Source organism: Carcharhinus amblyrhynchos, chromosome 11 (assembly GCF_965287045.1).
Source record: "Carcharhinus amblyrhynchos chromosome 11, sCarAmb.v2.hapA, whole genome shotgun sequence".
Lineage (NCBI taxonomy): Eukaryota > Metazoa > Chordata > Chondrichthyes > Carcharhiniformes > Carcharhinidae > Carcharhinus > Carcharhinus amblyrhynchos.
In genome coordinates this window covers 70,868,575-70,895,156 of record NC_137334.1, presented here as the reverse complement: position 1 = coordinate 70,895,156, position 26,582 = coordinate 70,868,575, and the positions used below count along the sequence as shown (strand labels likewise).

The following is a 26,582-nucleotide window of genomic DNA, read 5'->3' as shown; positions in this document are numbered from 1 at the left end:
TGCATAGTAACCTGCTCTCCCCTATGTTACCAGCTTCACAGCGGTAGGAACCATTTTCAATTCCAGCCTCAGGTGACTGAGAAGAGACTGCATGTTCTCCCGATGTCTGTGTTGGTTTCCTCTGGGTGCTCCTGTTTCTTTCCATAGTCTGGAAGACCTGCTGCATAGGTGCATTGGCCATGCTAAACTCTCCCTCAGTGTACCCAAACAGGTGCTGGAGTTAGCGATGAGGAAATTTTCACAGTAACTTCATTACAGTGTTAACATAAGCCTACTTGTGACACTGATGAATAAACTTTGAACTTTAAACCTAATAGGGGTCTTTAAAATTATGAGAAGCTTTGACAGAATGGGGACAGAGAGAATGTTTCCTTTTGTGAGGAAGGGTATAATTGGAGGCAACCAAAATAAAATAGTCACCATGAAAGACAGCAGAGAATTCAGAAGCATCTTCACCCAAAGAGAGGTGAGACAGACTATGATTGAAGTGACTAGAATAGATGCACTCAAGAGGAAGCTAGACAAACATATGAGGGAGAAGGGAATAAAGGTTTATGATGATAGGTTAAGATGAGGAAAGATAGGAGAACATTCGAGTAGAGCATAAATACTATATGGATTTTTCTCTGTGCTGTGTTTCCTCTGTAATTCTGTGAATATCTCCCAGAATCATGTAAATTATAGTAATATAATTGCTGCATGTCATGAAAGCCAGTTGAATTATTTTCTCTGCGCTAAACAACGATGACTAAATGTTAGGTGGTACAATGTTTGTCTTGCCAGCTAAAGATGTAACAGTTTAATTATGTATCACTGGAGGTTTTTAATTGATTGATGAACTATTATATGACTTTTCCTATGTTAGAGTCAAGATATTCTTTACAAACAATGGAACTCTTTTATGAGATTTGACATGCTGTTGTATTTTCAACCTGGTGCAGCTTAATGTTCTGGACAAATTGGAATGAACAGCAGCCAAGTATAATGAAAGCAACCTTGTCTGGAGGAAATGTTCAGATCATTGTCAGCATTGACATTTTCACACCAAATGGACTTACGATTGATCATAAAGCGGAGAAACTGTATTTCTCTGACGGCTCTGTTGGAAGGATTGAAAGGTGTGAATATGATGGGACGCACAGATATGTAAGTCAATAACTTTACCTTCTAATCTAAAAATTTAGGCTGCGTCTTATTCCATCTGTCAGACTGCTCAATGAATTAGAAAGTGTTTTCACTGCTTGTTCGATAGGCTAAACGGTGCAGACACTTCGCATGTGCACCCTGCCGGTGAAATGAATGACCAATTTGCTTTTTGGTGGACATTGAGTAGACAGGCAGTTACTTTCAGCTGGGTGATTCACCGACAGACACTCCATTTGGACCCCACTGTCTTCACTTGGTCGTCTGACCAGACAGCAAGGACAACTTGCTGAAGCTGGCAGGCTTACCAACTGCAATTTTAAATGTGTCCTGATTACGAAAAGACGTTATAGTTTCCTGTTCAGGAAAAAGAATCCAGAATCAGAGGATTACATTTAAGGATTTTTTTAAACTTGCCTTGTGAAACCAGCTGGAGTAAGCATTCAGGCCCCAGAAGGAAAATATTGGCCACCACTATCACTCCGTTTTTCATTTCCAAGAGACCATGGTGAAGCTCCCCTCCTCTGCAACTTATCATTTTGCAATTGAGCTTCCTGCCATCCAAACTTCCCCTCCACTGGCCAGTTGTTGTTTCCTGGCTGTTTTGGGCACGCAGTTCACAGGAGACATGAGGCCCACAAGTTAAAACCACATAGGTCTTGAGCTGCCAATTGGTCGATGGAGTTTGGCACTCACCTTGCCCTCTGCCTGATCAAATCACACTCCAAGTTCAAATATAGACTTCAGAGATGAAAAACTAACTAACTCACCAAACAGACAAGTGCATTTGTGGTGATGAATATACAAATACACTCAATATTTGTTACTTTGACAGGAATAAACAACAGTAATATTTGCATTTTGCCTTTCATGTAATAAATTGTCCTAAAGGCAGAGAGCAAGGGATGTCCAGATTAAACTGCATTTACTTCAATGCAAGAGGCCTGATGGGCAAAGCAGATGAACTCAGGTCATGGATTGGTACATGGGACTGGGATATTACAGCAGTTACTGAAACATGGCTAAGGGAGGGACAGGACTGGCAGCTCAATGTTCCAGGATACAGATGCTAGACTAAAGATAGAACTGGAGATAAGAGAGGAGGGGGAGTTGCACTTTTGATTAAGGAAAACATGATGGCAGTACTGAGTAGGGTTCACCCACTGAGTTTATATGGGTAGAATTGAGAAATAAGAAATGGGAAATCACTTTGATAGGATTGTACTATAGGCGCCCAAACAGTCAGTGGGAAATTGAGGAATAAATATGTAAGATTACAGATAGCTCCAAGAAAAATAGGATGGTAATAGTAGGGGATTTTAACTTGCACAGCATTAACTGGGACAGCCAGAATATTAGGGGTTATGGATGGAGAGAAATTTGTTGAATGTATTCAGGAGGAATTTCTCATTCAGTATGTGGATGGCCCGACTAGAGAGGGGGCAAAGCTTGACCTCTTCTTGGGAATAAGGAAGGGCAGGTGTTAGTGAGGGATCACTTTGGGACCAATGACCATAAGTCCATTAGTTTTAAGATAGCTTTAGAGAATAACAGGTCTGGCCCAAAAGTTAAAATTCCAAATTGCAATAATGCCAATTTTGATGGTGTGAGACATGAACTTTCAAAAGTTGATTGGGGGAGTCTGCTGGCAGGCAAAGAGATGGCTGCTAGGGAGGAAGCTTTTAAAAGTGTGTTAACCAGGGTTTAGGGTAAGCACATTCTTCTTAGAGTGAAGGGCAAGGCTGGTCGAAGTAGGGAACTCTGGATGACTCAAGATATTGAGGCCCTCATCAAGAAGAAGAAGGAGGCACATGACATGCATAGGCAGCCGGGATCAAATGGATCTCTTGAAGAATATAGAGGGTGTTAGAGTAGAGGTAAGAGAGAAATCAGGAAAGCTAAAAGGGGACACGAGATTTCTTTATCGGATAAAACAAAGGAGAATTCAAAGAGCTTCTACAAATACATAAAGGCAAAACAGTAACTAGGGAGAGAGTAGGGCCTCTTAAGGATCAACAAGGTAATCTATGTGTGGATCCACAAGAAATGGATAAGATCTCAAATGAATATTTCTCATCAGTATATTGGTAGATCAGTACAGGGCAGGACTTATTCAGGCAATGGGAGGGCACTGGGGGGAGCTATAAAACAAAGAGATCTAAGGGCACAGGTTCATAGCTCCTTGTACGCGGAGTCGTAGGTGGACAGAATGGTGAAGAACGTGTTTGGCATGCTTGGTTTCATTGGACAGAACATTGAATACAGGAGTTGGGACGGCTTGTCGAAGTTGTATAACACATTGGTGAGGCCACATGTGGAATACTGTGTGCAGTTCTGGTCACCCTATTATAGAAAGGATATTATTGAACTAGAAAAAGTGAAGAAAAGATTTACTAGGATGCTACCGAGACTTGATGGTTTGAGTTATAAAGAGAGGCTGGATAGACTGGGACTGTTTTCCCTGGAGCGTAGGAGGCTTAGGAGTGAACTTATAGAGGTCTATAAAATAATGAAGAGCGTAGATCAGCTAGATGGTCAACACCTTTTCCGAAAGGTAGAGAAGTTTAGAGGGCATTGCTTTAAGGTGAGAGGGGAGAAATACAAAAGGGTCCAGAGGGACAAATTTTTCACATAGAAGGTGATTAGTGTCTGGAACAAGATGCAAGAGGTAGTAATAGAGACAGGACAATTTTATCTTTTAAAAAGCATTTAGAGAGTTATATGGGTAGGATGGGTATAGAGGGATATGGGCCAAACATGTGGGCAATTGGGACTACCTTAATGATTTTGAAAAAAAGCATGCATCGACATGTTGAGCCGAAGGGTCTGTCTCCATGCTGTGAACCTCTATGACTCTATGACTTCAGAGGAGTATATAAAAAAAGCATGATATTCAGCCACATAAGGAGATATTAGGTCAAATGACCAAACATTTGGTCATTTAAGCAGTGCCTTAAGGAGGAAACTGAAGGACAGATGCAAGGTGGGATATGGAGGGCATTGCATGTCTTAGGGTCTAAGCAGCTAAAGCCACCCCCAGACAGATTATAGTGATTAAATGAGGAGGCTAAAAGGTCAGAGGTAGAAGAGCTCAGATGACCCAGAGGTGACTGAGGCTGATGGAGATTACCAAGATAGGGAACAGTGAAGCATTGGAAGAATTTGAAAACAAGGATGAGAATTTTAAATGTCAAGATGTGGCTTGTAGATCAGTGAGCATAGAAGTGAGTTAAGTGAAAAGTAAATGTTCTTGAGTGACTTCATAGAGATGTATTAAATTATGAGGGAATGGGACTCAGTATATAGAAACAGACAGTTTCAGGGACAGTTTAACATGAGTGGTCACTGATATAAGAAACATAGAAACCCTACAGTGCAGAAAGAGGCCATTAAGTCCATTGAGTCTGCACCGAACACAATCCCACCCAGGCCCTATCCCATACCCCTACATATTTACCCGCTAATCCCCATAACCTACACATGTCAGACACTGAAGGGCAATTTTTAGCATGGCCAATCAACCTAACCCACACATCTTTGGACTGTGGGAGGAAACCAGAGTACCCACAGGAAACCCATGCAGACATGAGGAGATTGTACAACTTCCACACAGACAGTGACCCAAGCTGGGAATCGAACCCAGGTCCCTGGAGTTGTGAAGCAGCAGTGCTAACCACTGTGCTACCATGCTGCCCCCAAAGATTAAAGGTAAATGATTTAAGACAGAGACAGAGAAACATCTTTATGCTGAGGGTTGAGAGACATTGGAAAGCACTGTCAGAATTAATGATTGGGACAGGATCATGGGTGGAATTTTCTTCTCCCACCACCAATGGGAACCATGATGAATGGGAATGCAAAATTGGGAATGAGGCCAAAAATTGGGTTGCGGCTGTAGGAAAATAGGTCAGAATTTTACTTCAAACCTTCCATGCCAGCCGAATGGCAGATCGACTTTCCTGCTGACCTGCATTGGGAATGCCATTTTGTACGCATCAGCATGTCATGAATACTCATTAAACATACAACTGGCTGGAATCACATCCACCCTCCTAATTCAGTGCCATTATCGATGGGCACCTACCCACTTACACTTTACTCGTGCATAAACAAAGCATTTTCCTGCCTTTCACTGTGTGGCTATCATCTGTTATCACTGCTTTGAATCCCGACCTCTGGCAAAGTTACATAATAAAAAGTCTGACAACACCAGGTTTTAGTCCAACCTATTTATTTGATAATATTCTCACAAGCTTTCAAGGGGACAGCCTCTTCGTCAGGTGAATGGAGAGTTCTCCATTCACCTGACGAAGAGGCTGTCCCCTCGAAAGCTTGTGAGAATATTATCAAATAAATAGGTTGGACTAAAACCTGGTGTTGTCAGACTTTTTACTGTGTTTACGCCAGTCCAACGCCGGCATACCCACATCAAAGTTACATAATCAGATGGGACCTGGGATGGGATGGCACTGAACCCAGAGAGACTGCGGTGGAGTGGGCAGGCAGGGCAGCACTGGACCCAGAGAGAATGTGGTGGGATGGGCAAGCAGGGTGACACTGGACCCAGAGAGATTGTGATGGGATGGGCAAGCAGGGTGACACTGGACCCAGAGAGATTGTGGTGGGATGGGCAAGCAGGGTGACACTGGACCCAGAGAGATTGTGCAGGCAGATCGGAGAGACCAGAATGGGGAAGGAGCGGGCGGAGTGGGGGAATAGGCAGAGTCATGTCTAGGCGTGAGGGTGTGTAAGATTCAGATGAATAAGGGAGTGAGTGAAGGGATGGCAGGCAGAAGAATGGGGCAGGGTGGGTTATGAGGAACAAGGAGGAGAGCTTTGGCATGCAGTAGCATGACTGAGATGGGGGAACTGGGGCCTGAAATGGAAGAAGTGGGTGCAGATTAATCAGGGTATTGAGTAGGTTTCAGTTTTGGACAAGAGAATTCATAACTGATTCATAACTGAGGAAGGGTGGATTAAGAAGCATGAGAAGGAGGGGATTCACATATGACCGGGGAGGGGGTAGTCTGATGGAACTGGGAGGGAAGTGACAGTCACTTCTATTGTTGTATTTCTTCTGATCACATTGTGAGGGTGGGAAATGAAAGCCAGACCTGGGACTCTTTGGGCCATGCTACAGGTATATGAACAGTATGCCAGTCATGGTTGCGATCCAGAGAGAGGGAAGGTCTTTCTGCACAACAGGCATGGTGCACAGAACAGTGGGCAGGATGTGGTCATGCCTCACTCATGTCAGTCCTGTGGTTGCATGGCTTGGTACTGGGCTGCAGATGGTAGCGCCATAATCAGGAGTGGCATCTGCAGCCTGTAGATGGGGAACATGAAACTGTTGGGGTAGAGGATGGCTGTGTGCAGGATGCAGGGTTACTCTCGGAGGATGATCTTTATATGTACAGACAGCCTCAAGGTGAAGAGGGGTGAGGTCCATATGAAAGATAGGAACACCTACAGTAATGGATTCAGGGGGAAAGACGGGAATGTCCACAACATTTGTGATTTACGCGGTACGGTGGCACAGTGATTAGTACTGCTGTCTATCAGCACCAGAGACCCAGGTTCAATTCCCAGTTGGGTCACTGTCTATGTGGAGTCTACGCGTTCTGTCTGTGGTTTTCCTCTGGGTGCTCCGGTTTCCTCCCACAGTCCGAAAGATGTGCTGGTTAGGTGCATTGGCCATGTTAAATTCTCCCTCAGTGTACCTCAATGGACTCCAGGATCACTGGGGGAGACTGCAGTGTGACTGGAAGAAGATTTAGTAACATAGTTCCTGGAGAATCGGAGGGACTGCCACAGTGATGAGGGAGGCTGGAAGCTGGACTCAAAGTAAAAGTGCAGCACCATCATGTTGACCACCCAATAGAATGACAAAGTTAAAAAAGACATTGAGAAAAATATTACCAAGGGAGGGGTCAGAAGCCACGTGGGAGGAATCAATGGTTGGATTCATGGGCCCATTCAAAGGTCAGCCTAATTATTTCCACATGAGAGCACTGGGCTCACTACTCATTGAAAACAGTAATGAAGACCTATTGAAAAGATAATGAATGGGGAACCCTGAATCATGGTGGGTGTTGATGTGATTTCATGCTGGAGCTTGCTACTACATTTGTGTTGCTTTGATTGAGCCTGGTGCAGTCAGAGAAATGTGAGAAAGGAAGAGTGATCGCATCATTAAAGAGGTACAGTAGCAGGAGATTTGCCATATGTAAGATGTCCACATCTCACTGCACATTGTATTTTGGACATAGTTTCCAGGGCACAAAGCTTCCGAACATTCCAGCAGTGCAAAGCTGGGCTGAATTCAGATCAAATGAATCAGTCGGACTGTGTCTTGGATTCTGAAATCCCTGTTCGTCATAACCTGCTGTCCTTGACTCTCTCCAATACAATTTTGCTGCTGATTGTGCTGTCAACTCGCTGGTGTGATTAATAGGCACTTATGATCCTTGAGTTAGTTGCTCAGCTGCAAAGGTGGAATAGGAATGGCAGTTAGCTAGAATGGCAAGGTAGCACAATAGTTAGCATTATTGCTTCACAGCACCAGAGACCTGGGCTCGATTCCAAACTCGGGTCACTGTTGTGTGGATCTTGCACATTCATAAGAACATAAGAACATAAGAAATAGGAGCAGGAGTAGGCCATCTAGCCCTTCGAGCCTGCCCCGCCATTCAATAAGATCGTGGCTGATCTGTCGTGGCTCAGTTCCACTTTCCCGCCCTCTCCCCATAACCCTTAATCCCCTCTCTTATCAAGAACCCATCAACCCGCTTCTTAAAAATATTTAGCGAGGCAGCCTCCACCACTTCAACGGGCAGAGAATTCCAGAGATTCACCACCCTTTGAGTGAAGAAGTTCCTCCTCAACTCCGTTCTAAACCGCCTCCCCTTTATCTTGAGGCTGTGCCCCCTAGTCCTACTGTCTTTTTTGAGCGGGAAGAGTCTCTCCACCTCTATCCTATCCATCCCATTCATCATCTTATACGTCTCAATGAGATCTCCCCTCATTCTTCTAAACTCTAACGAGTACAAGCCTAGTTTATTCAGCCTCTCCTCATAGCTCAATCCCCTCAACTCCGGTATCAGCCTAGTAAACCTCCTCTGCACTCCCTCCAGGGCCAAAATATCTTGCGCAGGTGCGGCGCCCAAAACTGCACACAGTACTCCTGCTGCGGCCTCACCAATGCCCTATACAGCTGCAGCAAGACCTCCCTACTTTTATATTCAATCCCCCTCGCTATGAAGGCCAGCATCCCATTCGCCTTCCTGACCACCTGCTGCACCTGCAAGCTGGGTTTTTGCGACTCATGCACAAGGACCCCGAGGTCCCTCTGCACCGTCGCCTGCTGCAGTTTTTCGCCACGTAAGTAATAGTCCTTCCTACCATTCTTCCTACCAAAGTGGACCACCTCACACTTGCCAACATTAAATTCCATTTGCCATTTCCTGGCCCATTCGCCCAGCCTATCTAGATCCTTCTGCAGACTCTCCACATCCTCCGCACAATTTGCCTTTCCCCCAATCTTGGTGTCATCAGCAAATTTCGACACCCTGCACTCGGTTCCCTCCTCCAGATCATCTATATAAATGGTAAATAGCTGAGGCCCCAGCACCGACCCCTGGGGCACCCCACTAGTCACCAACCGCCAATCCGAATAGCACCCATTGACCCCAACTCTCTGCCTCCTATTTGACAACCAATCCTCTATCCACGCTAACACCCTACCCCCAACTCCATGTCCCCTGACCTTCTGCAATAACCTCTTGTGAGGTACCTTGTCAAACGCCTTCTGAAAATCCAGAAAGACCACATCCACCGGCTCTCCTCTATCCACTGCCCTAGACACATCCTCATAGAACTCCAGTAAATTTGTCAGACACGACTTCCCTTTAATGAAACCGTGTTGCGTCCGCCCTATCAAGCAATTCCCTTCAAGATGCCTCGCAATTTCCTCCTTAATGACGGATTCTAACATTTTACCTACCACAGACTTTAAACTAACCGGCCTATAATTCCCCGCCTTTTGCCTGGCACCCTTCTTAAACAACGACGTAACATTAGCCGTTTTCCAATCTTCCGGCACTTCCCCGGAATCCAGCGACGTCTGGAAAATAACCACCAAGGCATCCACTATAACCTCCGCCATTTCTTTCAGAACCCTCGGATGCATTCCATCCGGTCCTGGGGACTTGTCCACAATCAGCCCCTCCAGTCTGTCGAGCACCACCTCTCTAGTAACAGCAATGTCATTAAGACCCTCCATTCCACCCACCTTTCCATCGCTAATACCCGGCAAATTATTCACGTCCTCCTCCGTGAAGACAGAAACAAAAAAGTTATTCAAGACCTTAGCCATATCCCCATCCCCTACCACTAGCTCCCCTTTCTCATCCTCTAAAGGACCAACGTTCACCCTAGCCAGCCTCTTCCTTTTTATATATTTATAAAAACTCTTGCTATCCTTTTTTATATTAAGTGCTAGCCCAGCCTCATAGCTTCTCCTACCCTCCTTTATCAACTTCTTTGTCAATCTTTGTTGACATTTAAACCTTTCCCAATCCTCTTCTCGCCCACTACTCTTAGCTACTCTAAATTCCTCCGCTTTTAATTTAACACTTTCCTTCACCTCCTTCGTTATCCACGGCTTATTACCTCTCTTCCTACTGTCCTTTTTAACCATCGGAATAAATTTCTGCTGAGCACCAAGAAAGATCTCCTTAAAGATCCTCCACTGCTCCTCAGCAGACCTACTTTCCAACGCACTCTCCCAGTCCACATTCGCCAATTCTTCTCTCATCCTACCATACTCCCCTCTATTCAAACAAAGGACGCATGTCCGGGAACCCACTTTCTCCTCCTCCATCTGCACCAGAAACTCCACCATACAATGATCACTCTCTCCAAGAGGATCCTTCACCGCAAGGTCCCTAATTCTACCCGCCTCATTACATAGCACCAGATCCAAGATAGCTCGCTCCCTCGTCGGCTCCAACACACACTGTTCAAGGAAATTATCCCGGCAGCATTCCAAGAACTCCTCCTCGAGCCCACCTCGTCCAACATGGGTCGACCAATCAATATGCAGATTGAAATCTCCCATAACTACTGCCGTCCCATTCCTGCACGCCGCACTTATTTGCGTGTTAACAGCCCGCCCCACCTCCAGATCATTATTCGGGGGCCTATAGACGACACCCACCAGCGTCTTCCTCCCTTTGCTGTTCCTAATCTCCACCCACAACGATTCCACGTTCTGCTCTTTGGCTCCGATATCATCCCTTGCTACCACCTTGATACTATCCTTAATCAGCAGAGCTACGCCACCCCCTCTTTCCTCCTGCCTATCCTTCCTAAACACTTGATAGCCCTGTACATTCATCTCCCAGTCCCTGTCACCTTGCAGCCACGTCTCTGTAATGGCCACCAGATCGTATCCATTTGTGTCGATCTGCGCCACCAGCTCATCCACTTTATTCCGAATGCTTCGTGCATTCAGATAAAGCGCTTTCATCCCAGCCTTCACCTGGACCCTATTTGCCGTAACGCCACCAATTGGGACATCCTCGGCCTCTTCCCTTACCTGTACCCTATCCTTAACTTTAGACCTCGTAGCGTCACCTACCCTCGCACCCTCCCCCCCCCTAATTAGTTTAAAGCCCTGTCTACAGTCCCCTTTACTCGATTCGCCAACACTCTGGTCCCAGCACGATTCAGACCAACCCCATCCCGCCCGAACAAGTCCCACCTACCCCAATACTGGTGCCAATGCCCCATAAATTCGAACCCATTCCTCCCACACCAATCCCTGAGCCACCCATTCACTTCCTTTATCCTGTCAATCCTACGCCCGTCTGCACTCAGTTCAGGCAGTAGCCCAGAGACGACCACCTTGTCGGTTCTACTTTTTAATTCCATTCCCAGCTTCTCATACTCCCTCCCCAGATCCTCAGTCCGCACTTTGCCTACGTCGCCGGCACCCACATGTACTACAACGACCGGGTTCTCACCCTCCCACTCCAGGTTCCTCTGCAGCCCAGCTGCGACATCCCGTACCCGAGCACCAGGCAGACAACACACCCTTCTGTGCACTTTGTCATTGTGACAAAGGACAGTGTCAATACTCTTCACCCCACTATCTCCAATCACTACTACGTTCCTTTTCCCCTTCCCTTTGCCTATGTCCTGCTGCATCACTGTACCGTGTGCAGTTTGCTCACCAACCTCACCTGCCTCGTCCTCTTCCAGACTGGAAGCAAGAACCTCAAACCTGTTATGCAGATTAAGAGGCTGAGGCCTCCGCTCCTCACCCCCCTTCCTCCTCCTCCCAGCAGCCCCCTTTTGTCCCTGACCCTTAGATTTAGCCAGTCTAGGGGCACCCTCTCTCCCCCTGATGAGCCTCAGTGTCTGTAGCTCAGAGGCCAGCTCATCCACCTTGAGCTGGAGCTCCTCCAGCAACCTGCACTTACTGCAGACATGGTCACTGGGAAGGACCCTGGGGTCCGCCAGTTCCCACATCATACAGAAACCACACATCACATGCCCCTCCATTGTTCACTGTAATTTTTTATGGGGAAAAAATTTTTTTCCTTGTTTCTTGCTGTAGTAGTTTTGAAAAAATTTTTTTTCCTTGTTTTTTTTTCAAACAAACTCACCTGGCCTTTTTTCCTTCCAGCCCTTTTTGATATTAAGCCCTATTAACTCACTCTGCTTCCCCCTCACTCCGCTGCCCGCTCAGACGCTGCCCGCTGTCTACACCAGGCCTCCTTTTAAACCTGGCGTTGATTTAAAGCAGGCTGGTCCACAAATGCCTTTTCACCACACCCTCAGAATTCTTAAAGCAGTAAATACAATAAATAAATGCTTTAAACAGTTCTACAAAGAGTAAAGTGCTTTAAACTTATTTTAAACAGGTTTTTAACAGGTAAAATCTTAGCTCTCTCTCTCTCAGCTCCAGCAAACAATGGAAGGCTTCACCGTGTGGCCCCTTGATAATTAAAGCAGGCTGGTCCACAAATGCCTTTTCACCACACCCTCAGAATTCTTAAAGCAGTAAATACAATAAATAAATGCTTTAAACAGTTCTACAAAGAGTAAAGTGCTTTAAACTTATTTTAAACAGGTTTTTAACAGGTAAAATCTTAGCTCTCTCTCTCTCAGCTCCAGCAAACAATTCTCCCCATGTCTGTGTGGGTTTCCTCCCACAGTCCAAAAATTTGGTGGATTGGCCGTGCTATATTGACCTTAGTGCCAGAGGGATTAGCAAGGTTATGAGGATGGGGCCTGTGTGATTTGAGGTCCGTGGGCTAAATGGCTTTCTTCTGCACTGTATGGATTCTATAATAAGTGCAGGCCAGGATTTCACTCTGGATTTTGGCCTTGGAATGGGAGGTTGATCATTGCAGGATAAGTTGCTTCCACTTGTTCGACCTAAGGTGGTTGGGTCCAGACAGAGGGGTTGGCTGGAGGTTTGTTTTGGCCTGCTCCTACTGGTGTCTAGAAGAGAGAGACTCACTGCAAAGACCATGGTGTGTTCGAATAATGGAGGGCCCATCTGTACTGCTTTGTTGGGGGAGTCTAATCTTACTTTATCACAGGAGTGATCACTGTCCTCTCCTGGAAATTCAACAGTCTCCTTCTCAAATGCAATCAGCTTCTGTGTTTTAGAAGATCCCCACTGGGGTAAGATCTCTCTTTCTTGTTGTGGGCAAGCTCTATCTACACAAAGTCAAGTGGAGTAGAATGTGATGAAAAGGGATGGAATAGACTTTTGAAAGCATGCATGGTTGCTCTGTGAACTCTGCCATCCCCAGTAAGAACACATGTTGAGTATGCAGGATGACTCATGAGATAGTGGTGATGTTAAAATGTGTGTGGGACATTCAGTGTGGATGTCCCTTCTGCGAATAATATTTGAGATCTCTGTGGACTGTACCCATTAGGGCACCTGATGCCCTTATCAAAGTGAATCCAGAATTAGTATAAAGTTGACTTACCTGACAAAACAGGTAAGATCATTCATCCTGTTCTTGCACTGCAGCAATTTTTTTTTTCTGTGTGACATGGGCACAAGCTCCCCTGCTGACCTCCTTCCAGGTCAGCAAGGTCAAATTGGTTGCCCTCTTGTTTCTACACCTTCTCCCAAAATCTACGCCTCAAGGAAAATCAAAGGACCCTTAACCATATCTTCTCCTTATTTCTAATATGCGCACGCGCGTGTGTGTGTATGCCTATGTGTGTGTAAATACGTATATTCTGTGTCAAATCACCCTGTAAGCAAATAGCAATTTAAAAATATATATATTTATCCACTTGGTTTATTTGCACAGATTAATTATTTTCCTAAAACATGCTTTTTGTCAATGTTAAATATTTCATGATATTTGCTATCAACATTCTGCACTGCCATTTACTTTCTTATTAACCTGTAATGGAAAATATATTTTAGCTTTTGATGAACAAACAGAAGCTTTAAAAAATTCAGATCAAATAATTAAGTGAGTGCAATAATTATGTTTTTTTATTGACTATTCATTGAATCTACATTTTTACAGACATTTTGTTTTGAGGTACACTCGCAGCATAATTTCCTATTTAACCATCTAGATCATGGAGCAGCACGGTAGCATTGCTGCCTCAGAGCCAGGGAGCTGGATTTGATGCCAACCTTGGGTGACTACGTGGAGTTTGCATGTTCTCCCTGTGGCTGCATGGGTTTCCTCCGGGTGCTCCGGTTTCTTGCTCCAGTTTGAAAGATTGCAGGTTGGGTGGATTGGCCATGCTCAATAGCTCCTTAGTGTCCCAAGATTTGTACATTTGGGGGATTAGTGAGATAAATGTGTGGGGTTAGGGGATAGGGCAGGGGGTAGGCCTGGGTTTGATGCTCTGTCAAGAGTCAGTGCAGAGTTACTGGGCCAAGTGGCCTTCTTTTGCACTTTAAGGATTTTAGGGGACTATATAAATAAGTAAACTGATCATGATCATCACAGGTTTGACACAGGGGGAAGAATTTTTCTGGCTGTGTGGTGATGGAAATGGAGTTGAGGAAAATAGTGGGTCATTGTGTTGGAACATCTCCCTGAAGCATTCAAACTGCCAGAGAAGTTTCCCATCAGGGATCTTGATCTGCTGCCCATTGAATGAAAGAGGGCAGCTAATTATCATGGTTGAAGCCCCAATCAGTGGACAATTTAGATTGCCCCCTACATTTTTTCAGCAGCAAAACAGCCCTGTCATAGTTCGTGAGACCATCAGAACCAAAATCTCCATGGTGCAAAGAAGGTGCAGTGATAGAGAAAAGCCTCTTCACCCCTTAGCCCTCACTAGCTATTCTGAAGACAGTTACCCCCCAATCAGAAGGGCCTGTCCGTTTAGCTCCTCTGAACTTTTATTTGAAACTTACCTATCAGAGGGAACCTCCCTGATTAGGAGAGTAGTGTTGGCAGTTCCATCCACTGTCCTTAATTAGGTGGTAAGCGCAGAATGTTATGCGCGAGAGTGTTTGAACTTCAAACACTGGTTTCCTGTGGTGTACCTTTTTTTGGATATTAGCGAGACTCATTTGCAGAAACAGTGAGGACTCAGATCTCTCTTTCAGTAAACAAGCAATAAAGGGATTTATTAATATAGACGAAAGATAATAAAATGTTACAAAGAACAATCTTATCCTTCAGCAAATTAACAGTAAGCACATAATCCCTCAAAGACTGAAAACTCAGAAGTATTTGTTTCTTCCGTATGTAAACTCTGCTGAAACCACCTTTCTCAAACAATAACCATAAACCTACTGGTCAAATCTAGCCAGTGAGTACCACACCATACAGTTTAAGTCACCATGACTTGGGAAAGGTCTACAGTTCGGTGAAGAAAATGAGGGGCGCGATTCTCCAGTCTCCCAGCCACATGTTTCCTGATGGTGGAAGGTGGCATACTATTCAATAGCAGTGAGATTCTCTGGTCCCACTGCTGTCAATAAAATTTTCCATTGATATCACCCCACGCTACCATGAAACCCATGGGTGGGGTTGCATTGCTGGCGGGTCCAGAGAATCACGCTGGCATGAACAGCTGATGAATTCCAGCCAATATTTTGCACAAGTTGGCTTGCCTTTAGCACCTCACCTCTTGCTGAGCTGTTTTCTGAAGATGACTGCCCCTCTCTTGCTGCTGCTTCTTTAACACTCATCCGTATCTAATCTGCTGCCTGGCTCACAGCCCTCTGAATATTAATTGCATCAATTGCAAAGTACACCCTATCTTTCCAATCAGCACTGCCCAGATATGCTTCACAAAATACATGGATGTTTGATTTTACTTGTGTTTAAAAAAAAAAAATTTTAATATCATCCTACTATTTTGTGACAAGAGTTAATTCGGAAGATGCCTTCCAGGAATATCCCTCTGTCAGTCCTGTGGCCACCAATTGGACTCTATTTGATAGCAACTTATAGATCCAGAAGATTGTTGGAAAATCTAGACCACGAAGAATGTAAATACAAAAAGAACAAAAGAGTAACTAGGCAGAGAATAGGACCTCGTAAAGATCAACTGGATCACTTATGTGTGGATCCACAAGAGATGAGTGAGATCCTATATGAATATTTCTCATCAGTATTTACTGTTGAAAAAGGCATGGATGTTTGGGAACTTGGGGAAATAAATAGTGATGTCTTGAGGAGTGTGCATATTACAGAGAAGGAGGTGCTGGAAGTCTTAAAGCACATTAAGGTAGATAAATCCCCGGGACCTGATGAAGTGTATCCCAGGACATTATAGGAGGCTAGGGAGGAAATTGCGGGTCCCCTAGCTGAGATATTTGAATCATTGACAGTCACAGGTTATAGAGTCATAGAGTCATAGAGGGTTACAGTATGGAAATAGGCCCTTCGGCTCAATTTGTCCATGCTGCCCTTTTTTTTGAAACCCCTAAGCTAATCCAACTGCCCCGCATTTGACCCATATCCTTCTATACCCATCACACCCACGTAACTATCTAAATGCTTTTTGAAAGACAAAATTGTTCCCGCCTCTACTACTACCTCTGGCAGCTTGTTCCAGACACTCACCACCCTCTGTATGAAAAAATTGCCCCTCAGACACTTTTGTATCTCTCCCCGCTCATCTTAAACCTGTGCCCTCTTATTTTAGACTCCCCTACCTTTGAGAAAAGATATTGACTATCTAGGTGATCTGTGCCCCTCATTGTTTTATAGACCTCTATAAGATCACCCCTCAACCTCCTACGCTCCACAGAAAAAAGCCTCAGTCTATCCAGCCTCTCCTTGTAACTCAATCCATCAAGTCCCGGTAGCATACTGGCAAATCTTTTCTGCATTCTTTTTAGTTTAATAACATCCTTTCTATAATAGAGTGACCATGATTGCACACAGTATTCCAAGTGTGGCCTTACCAATGTCCTATTCAACTTCAACAAGGCATTTCAACTCCTGTATTCAATGTTCTGACCGATGAAACTAAGCATGCTGAATACTTTTTTCACCACTCTGTCCACCTGTGACTCTACTTTTAAGGAGCTATAAACATGTACCCCTAGATCTCTTTGTTCTGTAACTCTCCCCAACACCTTACCATTAACAGACTAAGTCCTACCCTGGTTCAACCTACCAAAATGCATCACCTCGTATTTGTCTAAATTAAACTCCATCTGTCATTCGTCAGCCCACTGGCCCAATTGATCAAGATCCTGTTGCAATTGGAGATAACTTTTTTCACTGTCCACTATGCTACCAATCTTGGTGTCACCTGCAAACTTACTAACCATACCTCCTATATTCTCATCCAAATGATTAATATAAATGACAAGGCGAGGTGCCTGAAGATTGGAAGTTGGCAAATGTCGTGCCTTTGTTTAAGAGTGCTGCAGGGAAAAGCTTGGGAACTACAGGCTGATGAGCCTAATGTTTGCAATAGATAAATTATTCAAAGATATTCTGCGATAGGATCTACAGGCATTTAGAGAGGCAAGGACTGATTAGGGACAGCCAACATGGCTTTGTGAGTGGAAAACCCTGTCTCACGAATTTGATTGAGTCTTTTGAAGGAGTAACAAAGAAGGTAGATGATGGCAGTGGAGTTAATGTTGTCTACATAGACTTTAGCAAGGCTTTTCACAAACCAGCACGGGAAACAGGCCCTTCGGCCCAACGAGCCTGCGCCGCCATTTTAACAAAGCATTTTCCTACACTTACCCTGCCCCGTGTGTATGTGAATGGTACCCCTAATGTAGCCAGATTCAGGGGAGAATAGTGTAGGGTCAATTTGGTACACCAATCAGCCTAAGAGCACATCTTTGGGGTGTGGGAGGAAACCGGAGCACCCGGAGGAAACCCACGCAACCACAGGGAGAATGCGCAAACTCCCACAGACACAGGCCCAAATCCATGTATCTGCACAGCTAGCTGTGATAGTCACTGAGCTGTTGTGGTGCCCATCTGCTGGTCCAGGATTAAGCACACACAACGACACGAAGTTCTAGGCCACTCTCGAAACCTCCAAGAGCAGCCCACCTACGACCCACCATGTGCATGCCCGTCATTTGACAACAAGGTAGACGACACCTGTGGATTAAAAGAGACAAAACATTAACATGTAATATTACATTTCCAGTGTCGTCCCAAGGCTTTGACCCTTTTTAATACTGTCTACTATAACCCTCCATCCCTGTTTCACTCATGTGCCTATCTAAGTAAACCTTAAACAAGTCCAACGTGCCTGCCTCCACCACCTTACTTGGTAGCGCGTTCCATACCCCCACGACCCTCTGCGTGAAAAACCTTCCTCTAGTATCCAAATTATATTCTCCCCCCTCACCCTTAAATCGTGACCTCTCGTAATAGTTGTCCCCAATCTGGGGAAAAGTCTGCCACTGTTGACTCTATCTATTCCCTTCATTATTTTATACACCTCTATCAGATCCCCCCTTAATCTCCGTCTTTCTAAGGCGAAGAGCCCCAGTTTTTCCAATCTTTCCTCATAACTCAGTCCTTCCATGCCAGGCAACATCCTGGTAAACCTTCGCTGCACTTTCTCCAGGGTCTCCACGTCCTTCCAGTAATAAGGTGACCAGAACTGGACGCAGTACTCCAAATGCGGTCTAACCAACGTTCTGTACAACTGAAGCATTAGACGACAGCTCTTATACTCTATACCCCTTCCTATAAAGGTTAGCATTCCATAAGCTTTCTTCACAACCTTCTCTACCTGTGTTGACACCTTCAGAGACTTGTGCACTTGCACTCCCAGGTCCCTCTGTATTTCTATACTCTTAATCAGTCTACCTTTTATCATGTAACTCCTCCCTGCATTATTCCTTCCAAAATGCATCACCTCTCATTTGTCAGGATTAAATTCCATCTGCCATCTATCTACCCAATATACCAATCTGTCTATATCCTGCTGTGTCACCTGACAATCTTTCTCAGTATCCGCCAATCCTGCCATCTTGGTGTCATCTGCAAACTTGCTGATCACACCACGTACGCCCTCTTCCAAGTTGTTTATATATATTACAAAGAGGAGAGGTCCCAGTACTGAGCCCTGCGGCACACCACTGGTGACTGACCTCCAGCCAGAAAAGGACCCTTCCACTACTACTCTCTGTCTCCTATTGCCCAGCCAGTTTTCAATCCACCTAGCTACCTGTCCTTATATCATCCCATGTGCCTTAACCTTTTCTACCAGCCTACCGTGAGGGACTTTGTCAAACGCCTTACTGAAATCCATATAGATGACATCAACGGCTCGCCCATCGTCAACCGTTTTTGTCACCTCATCAAAAAACTCCACCAGATTCGTAAGGTTGTTGAATGAAGTTAAATCTCACAGGATCCAGGGTCAGGTAGCCAGTTGGATACAAAATTCACTTGATGACAGAAGATGAAGAGTGGTTGTAATGGGTTGTTCTTCAAACTGGAGTCCTGTGACCAGCGGTGTGCCTCAAGCATTAGTGCTGGGTCCACTGTTATTTATATTAATGATTTCATGAGAATTTAGGAATCATGGTTAGGAAGTTTGCAGATCACAAAAGGATTGGTGGCATAGTGGACAATAAAGAAAGTTATCTAGGAGTGCAATGGGCTCTTAATGAATTGGGTGGAGGGGGGGACTGGTAATGTTAAAATGGCGGCACGGGCTCATTGGGCCGAAGGGCCTGTTTCCCAGGCTGTTTTTGTTCTTTGTTCTTTGTTCTTTGAGTCAGTGAACTGATGAATGGCAGATGGAACTGAACTTAGATAAATATGAGGTGATGCATTTTGGCAGATCAAACCAGAGCAGGACTTATTCAATTAATGGTAGGGTGTTGGGGAGAGTTATAGAACAAAGAAATCAAATGATACAGATTCATAGCTCCTTGACAGTGGAGTCACAGGTGGATAGAATAGTAAAGAAGACATTCAGCATGCTTGGCTTCATTGGTCAGAACATCTAATACAGGGGTTGGGACATCTTGTTGAAATTGTACAAGACATAGGTATGGCCACACTTGGAATTTATTTAAGGATATTATTTAACTAGAAAGAGTGCAGAAATGCTACTGGGCCTTGATGGTTTGAGTTATAAAGAGAGGCTGGGTAGACCGGGACTTCTTCCCCTGGAGCATAGGAGGCCTAGTGGTGATCGCGTGGAGGTCTATAAAATAATGAGGAGCATAGATGAGGTAGATAATCAACGTCTTTTCCCAAAGGTAGATGAGTCTAAAACTAGAGGGCATAGGTTTAAGGTAAGAGGGGAGAGATACAAGAGTCCAGACGGGCAATTTCTTTTCATACAGAGGGTGGTGAGTGTCTGGACTGAGTTGCCAGAAGTAATAGTAGAGGTGGGTACAATTTTGTCTTTTAAAAAGCATTTAGACAGTTACATGGGTAAAATAGGTCTTGAGGGACAAGGGCCAAGGGCCAAGCACGGGCAATTGGGAATAGCTTAGTAGTAAAAACTGGCTGGCGTGGACAAGCTGGGCCAAAGGGCTGATTTCTAAGTTGTAAATCCCTATGACTCTATAAGAATTTCAAACCAAAATGTAGATTTTTTTTTAAGCAACCCCTCAGTAAAGTACAAGGCCTTATTTTTCGGTTGTATATATTTCATTCTAGGTGTGTGATACACACCCATCAAGTCATTCAAAATTATTTATGTAAATGTGATTAAGATGGAAAGTTCCTTTTGATTTTCTTTCCAGAATATAGCTAGTGCTGGAAAGGCTGCATTCATCTCCATGTGTCCTAAGCAGGTGGTAAAGGGACCTCTCCTTGAACTGCTGCAGTCCTTGCATGGATAATGTTCCACCTTAGTACTAAGTAGGGAATTGGAGGATATTGATCCAGCAGCAGTGAAGAAACAAGGTTATGCGTCTCAGTCAGGTTGATGTGTGAGTTGGAGGAGAATTTGGAGGTGATGCTGTTGTTGTGACGTTATGATTCTTACCCTTCTCAACAGTGGAGGTCACAGGAAAGGAATTCTTTGCTATCCTGAATTATAATCCTCAGAATGCTATGCCATAATAAAAGCCATGAAAGTGAAATGAAGGTTATCTAAACCTGTTCTTTGTCATACAGGAAAGCACTTTCCTCTTCATTGAACAATATATAATTGCAGAAAGTGATATTGAACTTCCCACGTGTTCAGTCCAGTCTTTTCACTCAATTTTTCTATCCATTATTTGCCATTTCAGGCTTGTGTTCTCTGTACTTAACATCTTCAGTGTAACAAGACATAAGAACATAAGAAATAGGAGCAGGAGTAGGCCATCCAGCCCTTCGAGCCTGTCCCGCCATTCAATAAGATCATGGCTGATCTGTCGTGGCTCAGTTCCACATTCCCGCCCTCTCCCCATAACCCTTAATCCCCTCTCTTATCAAAAACCCATCAACCCACGTCTTAAAAATATTTAGCGAGGCAGCCTCCACCACCTCAATGGGCAGAGAATTCCAGAGATTCACCACCCTTTGAGTGAAGAAGTTCCTCCTCAACTCCGTTCTAAACTGCCCCCCCCCACCTTTATCCTGAGGCTGTGCCCTCTAGTCCTACTGTCCTTTCTGAGCGGGAAGAGTCTCTCCACCTCTATCCTATCCATCCCATTCATCATCTTATATGTCTCAATGAGATCTCCCCTCATTCTTCTAAACTCTAACGAGTACAAGCCCAGTCTATTCAGCCTCTCCTCATAGCTCAACCCCCTCAACTCCGGTATCAGCCTAGTAAACCTCCTCTGCACTCCCTCCAAGGCCAAAATATCCTTGTGTAAGTGCGGCGACCAAAACTGCACACAGTACTCCAGCTGCGGCCTCACCAATGCCCTATACAGCTGCAGCAAGACCTCCCTACTTTTATATTCAATCCCCCTCGCTATGAAGGCCAGCATCCCATTCGCCTTCCTGACCACCTGCTGCACCTGCAGGCTGGGTTTTTGTGACTCATGCACAAGGACCCCGAGGTCCCTCTGCACCGTCGCCTGCTGCAGACACTGCAAGCCAAACTAACATATCGGCTTGGCCTTTGTATGTTACTATTTCTCTATGTTCACTGTCACTATGATTTTCCACTGGTCAGTGGACTACATAATTCTTACTTTTGCCATTTCATTTTGGCAGTTCACCAAACCTCCATGATTCAGAACATCATATATCCAAGATTGTCAGCAAATTCACCCATTTTACACTTTCTGACATTACTTATAGTGTTGTAAAGTCTATTACTTCACCTCATTAAGAGTCATTGTAAATTACAGTTCACCATTGATTAAGGGTATAATTTATGGTGATTAAGACAGATTAATCATTGATAATAATTGTTCTGAAATCCATTAATCATTGTTTAGTGCACGAAGAGTAATTGAACTTACTTTCATGACATGCCTCTTTCTATAACCACCAACTCATTAAAATTTGCCATTTCAAGTTCATCTTAAGGTCTTAGAATGAATGACTAATGAGAGCAGTTTCGGCATTTTCATTATGACACAATGCAGATTGTTAAATGATAAATTAGGCTTCAGGACAAATGGCAATAGAAAATTCTCATAAATAAAGAAATGGAATTTCTGTTATTAAAACTATATGTTTATAGCAGTCATCAGTTATTCAATAATAATTTGGAGTACAATTAAGCAGAAAATAGCCAATTACCAATGTTGTCATTGAGTTACATAGAATCATTCTTATTAGACAAGTGTGTCCCAGTGAGAATTATTTATACACAACCATAGCTGGTTCTCACACCATAAATATCAACTGAATTATAGTATATTAAAACAATAAAAGAACAGATAATTGTTGGATAAAGAGGGATGGGAGGAGGCTTTTATGGTAAATGAACACTGGCAGGGAGACAAAATAAATTTGTTTGCATATGTCATTTTCCAGGGGTAGTTAATATAGCAGACTATTTATTACCTGTGCAACCTCTGGCATGGTCCAGTGGGCTGAATAGCCTGTTTCTATTGTGTAAATTCTACATAATTCCTTGGAAATTATTGAGAAATAATCACAAAGGGTACCTTTTCTGATTGTTATAGTTATTTGAGCACATAAGTCCATACATTTAGCTCTATAACAATTTCAATTCTCACAACTCATCTGTGACTCAGGAATAGTTTTTTTTAAACTTTTCTTCCCCCTCTTGTATTTGCAATGGCACAGGTAGTTCTGAAATCGGGACCAGGCACTTTCTTTGGCTTAGCTATTTATGCTGATTACATCTTCTGGACAGACTGGATGCAGAGAACTGTAATGCGTTGTAATAAGTACACAGGAGGAGATGTTAAAGTACTGCGTTCAGATACATCACATCAACCGATGGGAATTATGGTTGTATCTAATGATACCAACAATTGTAAGTTGTATTGAGTATATAAGTGTCATTTGAGTGTGTCCGTACATTGCGCATTATTATTTACCTATGCTTTTTTCATGTTTCAGTGTTATAATTGCATTATATTGGAGAACAACTGTGATGTTCAAACTTCCTGTAATAGCTGTGAGTCAGCAGTCTGAAGCCTTCAGGCCTGCTTTACCAGTAACTGAGCTTATGGTCTCTTTTGTATCCTTGGAAGCAGCAATGTTGAGCTGTTGTTTTGGTTTCCTCAATGATAGAATCATAGAACTCTTACAATGCACAAAGGGGCCATTCAGCCCATTGAGTCTACACCAACAGTCTGACAGAGTATACCCAGGCCCTCTCCCTGTAACCCCACACATTTCTCACAGCTAATCCCTCTAATTTACACATTTTGAGACACTAAGGGGCAATTTAGCATGACCAATCCACCTAACATGCACATCTTTGGACTGTGAGAGGAAATCTAAGCACCTGGAAAAACCCAACGGTGAAAATGTGCAAACCGCACACAGACAGTCACCCAAGGCCAGAACTGAACCCGAGTCCTTGGTGCTGTAAGACAGCAGTGCTAACCACTGTGCCACTCTGCTGCCCTATCTTGCTATTGCTGCTAAGAACTCACTACAAATAATTTCAGAGGTGGGCATACCTCTCTTGTCTGGATTTAATCAGCGTGTACTTATCTTGAGAGCTGATTTCAATTTTCTCCATACTCCAAAACAGCTTCCCAAAATATTAACTGAAGGCTTCCATGCACCTCTTAAAACATTTGTGACTTTTTGAGCTCAGTTGAGCTGAAAAAATATCTGGAGTATGCCTTATTTATAGGTATTTTTAATCCGTGGCTTTAACATTACAATATGCTTAACTGTACAAGAATTGTCAAAAAATATTAATTCATCTGTTTGAGCAATTTGGGAAACAAAACTACACAGATGACCGCAGGAAGCACATCTGGTTTGTTTTTTTTGATTCGTGGAAACTTTAACAGTGCAATTAACATCTTAAAGTACATGCGGGAAATGAATGTTTAGCATCATTTAATTGTCCATGGAGCCATGATTTTGTCCATTTACCACAAAATCATAGCATCCGCAAAGTGCAGAAAGGGGCCATTCAGCCCATCGAATCTGCACTGAGTCTCCAAAAGAGCATCCCACCAAGGCCCTCGCCTCCACCCTAACAATTAACCCTGCACACTTACCAAGGCTCATCCACCTAACCGATAAAACCTTTGGGATACTAAGGAGCAATTTAGCATGCCCAATCTACCTAACCTCCATATTGGTCTCTAATTTTCAGATTTGCATACATGGAGGCTAAAACAAATGAATTCCACTGCCAAAATCAAAGTTCAGATTTTATAAATTTAGGATAATAGATGTATGATTGCAAATGATTAGAATTTTTTAAATAGGAAGAAAACTCTAAAACTTACCACTTGTTGGCTAATGTCAAAATCGTAATACCAATTTAAATTTTAACATAGAATCCCTGCAGAATGAGGCCATTCGGCCCATTAAGTCTGTCCCAAAGACTGGGGGCTCATGTCAAGCAGCATGTCTCTTTGGCTGTTCACAACAGGCAAAGTACTAACTATACTCAACCAACCAATACTTGCAAAACTTAAAACAAAGTGTCCATCATTGGATTTGATTCCGCAATTGGATAACATTTGCTAAACAATCCTGAGTATCCAAAGAATTACACTGACAATCAATTTAACATCATCTCTCTGGTTTGCAATGTGGTGCACTTATGTGTCATAGAATCTACATATACTAATACATAGGACATTGCTCTCTGCAGACAGAAATAACATGTACACACATTGCACATTTTTCAACTAAACAAAATAGGTGTCAGCCATTTCCTCATTCATTCCCTAGGGCAATGTCTTGACCAAATAAGAGTCAAGCTACCTAATTTGAATTTGAACAAATCTTGGCAGGTAACTTGCAGTTATCCATTCACTGGTGCATTCTCCATAGCAAGGCTTGCACCAATCAATGTCCAGTTGCTAACCAATCTGCATTCTCCTCTTCTACAGTATTAATTGCTGCTCCCTTTACATTTGGTATGCATGCAAATTGTCCTGATGAGTCCAAGCCAAAAAGATTTGACAGCATGTGTCTTTTTTTCAGAAACGTTTTGATAGGTTCAAGATGTTGTCTCCTCTTGGCGGACCTCACATTCATTTACATATACATACAACCTGATGAAAAGTCAACATTCCAATATTTCCAGCATTTTACCAGGGCACCTCAACGTTTCTGAGTGTTAGCAGAAGCATAAAGGGCTTTTGAATAATTTTCTCGGATCCAAATATGGTCAGCAGAATTTTGAGTGACTTGTGACTTTGCAGCAGCTTTCTTTATTAACAAGGAATGAAGAAGTTCTGCTGGATACTTTTTTTGCTTATTAGTAAAGATGTATTTCAATAGTGACAGGAAATCGTTTCTTTCAAACTAGGTGAACTGTCTCCATGCAAGATAATGAATGGGGGTTGTCATGACCTTTGCCTGTTGACTGCTGATGGCCAAGTAAATTGTTCTTGCAGGGGAGAGCGAATACTGTTAGATGACAACAGATGTGTTGGTAAGTTGATTCTCTCCCCATGTCTCATCACCCCTCACACACCTTCCCCCACCCCACCCACCAAGGATTGAACTAGTGTGGCAATCGATACTCCAATAAAAAATTGCAGGAGGTCCGTGTATTGTTTTGGTTCTATTTATTTTGTTTGAGCATCAAATGTTGAAGTCATTATTAGGACTATGGGTAACAATAAAGACATGGTTATTAAACTCAGGTGTTTTCACTTTGACTGCTAATTTGGATCTTTTAACACGATCTGTCTTAGTCGCTTCCAAAGGGTAATCGCTTTAAATTTATATATGTGCTGCTGGACTATTAATAATAATAGCCTGGATAATGTGCTGCGTAACATTAGTGTACAAAGGCTTAACACTTTCTGTGAGGTGGGAGGTCACAAGCTGTCACCTCCCATTGGGCTTCAAGATTATACTTGTGTGAAATTACACAAGGGTAAATACACTGATTACATGCTTTCTGCAAAGAGTTTGACTTGAAAAGAACGGAGATCAGGGTTACTGTTAAAACACTGTAGCCCTGATCCTCTGACCTGCTTTCTCTTTTGAGAATGGCTCTCCACAGGGACCGTAGGCTCATTACATTTGCCCTACTCTGTGATAGCAGCTTAATAAGTTCAAGTGACGCTTGTCTCTATTTTAATATTAGCCTGTTTTGCATTAAGTGGGGAAACACCATTGTTGAAATAGCCAATAATTATACGTCAATGTCTTAACATTTCAAATTACCTATTTTAGTTTCTAGGTTGATATTGTCATTGTGTTGTCACTTTGAAATCACTGTTCTGCAGAGCTAAACAATAGAAGGAGAACCTTACATGCAGGACCTCATTTGAAACCCTTATATGAAATAAGATCTCAGCTTTAGGTTTTTTTTAATGGATGAATTTGACAGTCTCAAGAGGGATGCCTGGAGAAAGAAGCAATGGATGGAGTGATGGGAATTGTCCAATTCAGTGC

General features: G+C 43.5%; 1 protein-coding gene across 1 annotated transcript in view; it reads left to right on the top strand.

Annotated features, from left to right (window-relative positions):
* Window positions 1-26,582, top strand: part of LOC145350212 (low-density lipoprotein receptor-related protein 1-like) — a 1,564,930-nt gene that overhangs the window by 1,262,719 nt on the left and 275,629 nt on the right. Inside the window, exons 43-45 of the mRNA XM_080199274.1 lie at window positions 942-1,146; window positions 22,812-23,004; window positions 25,483-25,608. Of these exons, the coding sequence (XP_080055400.1) occupies window positions 942-1,146; window positions 22,812-23,004; window positions 25,483-25,608 (524 nt within the window). The remainder of the gene's footprint in view (window positions 1-941; window positions 1,147-22,811; window positions 23,005-25,482; window positions 25,609-26,582) is intronic.